This window comes from Cyprinodon variegatus, unplaced genomic scaffold, assembly GCF_000732505.1.
Source record: "Cyprinodon variegatus isolate N-32 unplaced genomic scaffold, C_variegatus-1.0 Scaffold1426, whole genome shotgun sequence".
NCBI lineage: Eukaryota > Metazoa > Chordata > Actinopteri > Cyprinodontiformes > Cyprinodontidae > Cyprinodon > Cyprinodon variegatus.
The window spans coordinates 91,355-93,941 of record NW_015151879.1 but is presented as its reverse complement, the minus strand read 5'-3'; the positions used below and the strand labels follow the sequence as shown (position 1 = coordinate 93,941).

The 2,587-nt window shown below is 38.2% G+C and overlaps 1 protein-coding gene across 2 annotated transcripts in view; it reads right to left on the bottom strand.

Moving 5' to 3' along the window:
* LOC107103348 overlaps positions 1-1,253 on the bottom strand; it is a 21,050-nt gene extending 19,797 nt beyond the window's left edge. For both annotated transcript variants that reach the window (XM_015403021.1, XM_015403022.1), the window contains exon 1: positions 1,106-1,253. In XM_015403021.1, the coding sequence (XP_015258507.1) occupies positions 1,106-1,201 (96 nt within the window). In that variant the 5' untranslated portion in view covers positions 1,202-1,253. The remainder of the gene's footprint in view (positions 1-1,105) is intronic.
* Between the last annotated feature and the right edge of the window lie 1,334 nt (positions 1,254-2,587).

Below are 2,587 nucleotides of genomic sequence, written 5' to 3'. Positions count from 1 at the left end.
TGGATGTTCAACAGTCTGAACCCTGGATTCTAACTCTGACACCCTCGCCTCCAAAGCTACAAAAATACTACACTAATTACACATCCCATTATCACTAAAGGAGGCAGAGGAATAACTGAACATCTGACACAGAGAGCAGGAGAGAGGAGAGAAAGAAGGAAGAGTTGGAAAAGAGTCAAGGGAGGGAGAGAGAGAAGCCATAGCAATGCTAAGCTAGCGCTAGCCTAGGCTAGCTATTCCTTACTACCAGAAATAAAACAGTGTGAAACTGACAGGTGCTCAGTAGAAAATAGTAATAGAAGGCGTGGTTGTGGTCAGTTAGAGTTACTAAGATACAGAGATATCACAGAAAAAATAACTTAACTTGAGATGGAGAAGTTAAGTCTGAACAGTGACAACATTCAGTTAATCCAAACAGGAAGTGAACAGGCCCAAACAGGAAGCCTGCTTCACAAAAAACTTTCTTAAATTAAACAAGAGCAAAACAGAGTTTCTCCTTATTGGCAATATATTAACTCTTTCCAAAACTGACAGCTTCCATTTATAATCGACATCTCCTTCATCTCACCCTCTCCCCAGGTTAGGAGTCTGGGTGTCATCCTCGATATCACCCTGTCCCTTCAGTCCCATTTCAATAACATTACCCGGTCTGCTTATTTCCACTTACAAAGCATCAACTGCCTCTGTGCATCCATTACCCCCACACTGCCACCATACACAGCCCTATCACTTACTGACTGAATTATTACAACTCTCTCCTCCTTGGCCCTCCTCAAAACTTGAATTTGATGTGTTTTTCTTTTTGCTTGGTTACCTTGACTGTCCAGAAAGGCGGCTTTTAAAAAAAATGTATTATTATTATTATTTCGATCTGCTCTTTGTCTGACTGGTCACCCAGAGCCTGTTTGACTTGGTAGACCCTAACAAAGGGTTTTAAGCCATTGAAGGCATAGCCTCTGGGATCATCTGAGCACTGAAAAAAATCCCCCAAGTTAAGGGTGGCAATTTAATAGAAATTCCCAAATAGAAATAAAGAGTAAATTATATCTCACATCTGACTGAAACAGTTGGTTTGGCATTCAAGCTTTAAATGCCTCTTTCTTACCCCCAAAGTCTTGGGTTCCATCTTGAGGTGGGACTGCAGCTGGCGTGCAGAGAGCGATGGTGCTGCTGGCACCGACCCTTTATCATCGTTATCCATTTTGCAGGTAATAGCTAGTGTCAGATGACAAAACAGAACAAAGCAATGACACAAAATTAGCCAAAGACGGAGAGTCTTTTATATTGTACATAGTAATTCACTGCAGGATAGGGCTAAAGACCTAGGGCTAGACAAATTTCTAAATAAACAACAGTGGTAAAGCATCTTATATCCTAATAACAGGGAAAAAGTGTGACTTAATACTTGGAAATTGATTTCATATCACTAGTGGGTCTGATCGTGTCCTTAAGATGCAACCAATACAGCTTTGGCAAAATAAGACACTGAGCACTCTACAAAATAAAAGCTTTTACATTGGACACAGCAATTCATTTTAGCCTAAGGCTAGACAAATATCATCAAAGCTCAACTATTGTTAGAAATTAGACTGTTTCCTTTTCACAACAAACCCTACTGAAAATTTTAAAGCAAAATTCTACCATATCTATAGTAATATGGGCATCTATTAAACTGATACTAGGGAAAAAGTATTGGTAGATTAAAACAACTACCAATACATAAAAAATATTCTTATTGAACTTGAGGTAAATGAAGTGATTAGTAATGGCTAAGCAATTATTATTATTATTATTATTATTTTTATTTTTTTTGACAATGTTAATGGAGATTATTTTTAATATAGGGGTTATTGTTTGGCTGTTATTTTATATGAACAATTCAAAATCCAATAAAAATATTTGAATAAAAGTAATGGCTAAGCAGTTACCATGGAAACAGAAGTCGCCACAAACTATGGTCATTTCTTAATTCACTAAAATGCGAGTACGGACTTGTGGCCTCGCCAAGTATGTTCTTGAGAAGAACACAAAAGTCTGGAATTGGGGAAGAATGGGAGCATGCAGCATAAATATCGGTCAATTGGAATAGAAGCGTACTCCTAACGTCACCACAAGCCCGGCTCGTCTAGAGCTGCATTTCACCTCCTGTTATTAATAGTCTCTAGATAATAATAACTTCATACTTTGTTCATTTAGTGGTGGAATAATAATTAATACAGTCAGATAAACACAAATGAAATGAACATTGTGAAGTAAAAATGAGTGCTGAGAGGCAAGGAAGAAAAGGGGGAAAATACGAGCTAATGTTAGCCCTGGCTGCCGTAACCCTCGGAGGTTCGCTGGTTACTGCGGTCCTCTCAAATTCGAAAAAATAAAAATAAAAAATGCATTAACTCAGTAAATAGGGAGGGGCAAGAACATCATCCAGGGACTCTGTCTGTTCTTGGTCTACTGTTCTTTTTAATTGGAACAGTACTAAGGCTGAGGCTGAAGACGTTTCATGAGTTTCATGAAGATGTTACTTCAAGGCTGGACTATTGTAATTCTTTACTATCAGGAAGTCCACAAAGTGTAGTTAAAAGCCTTC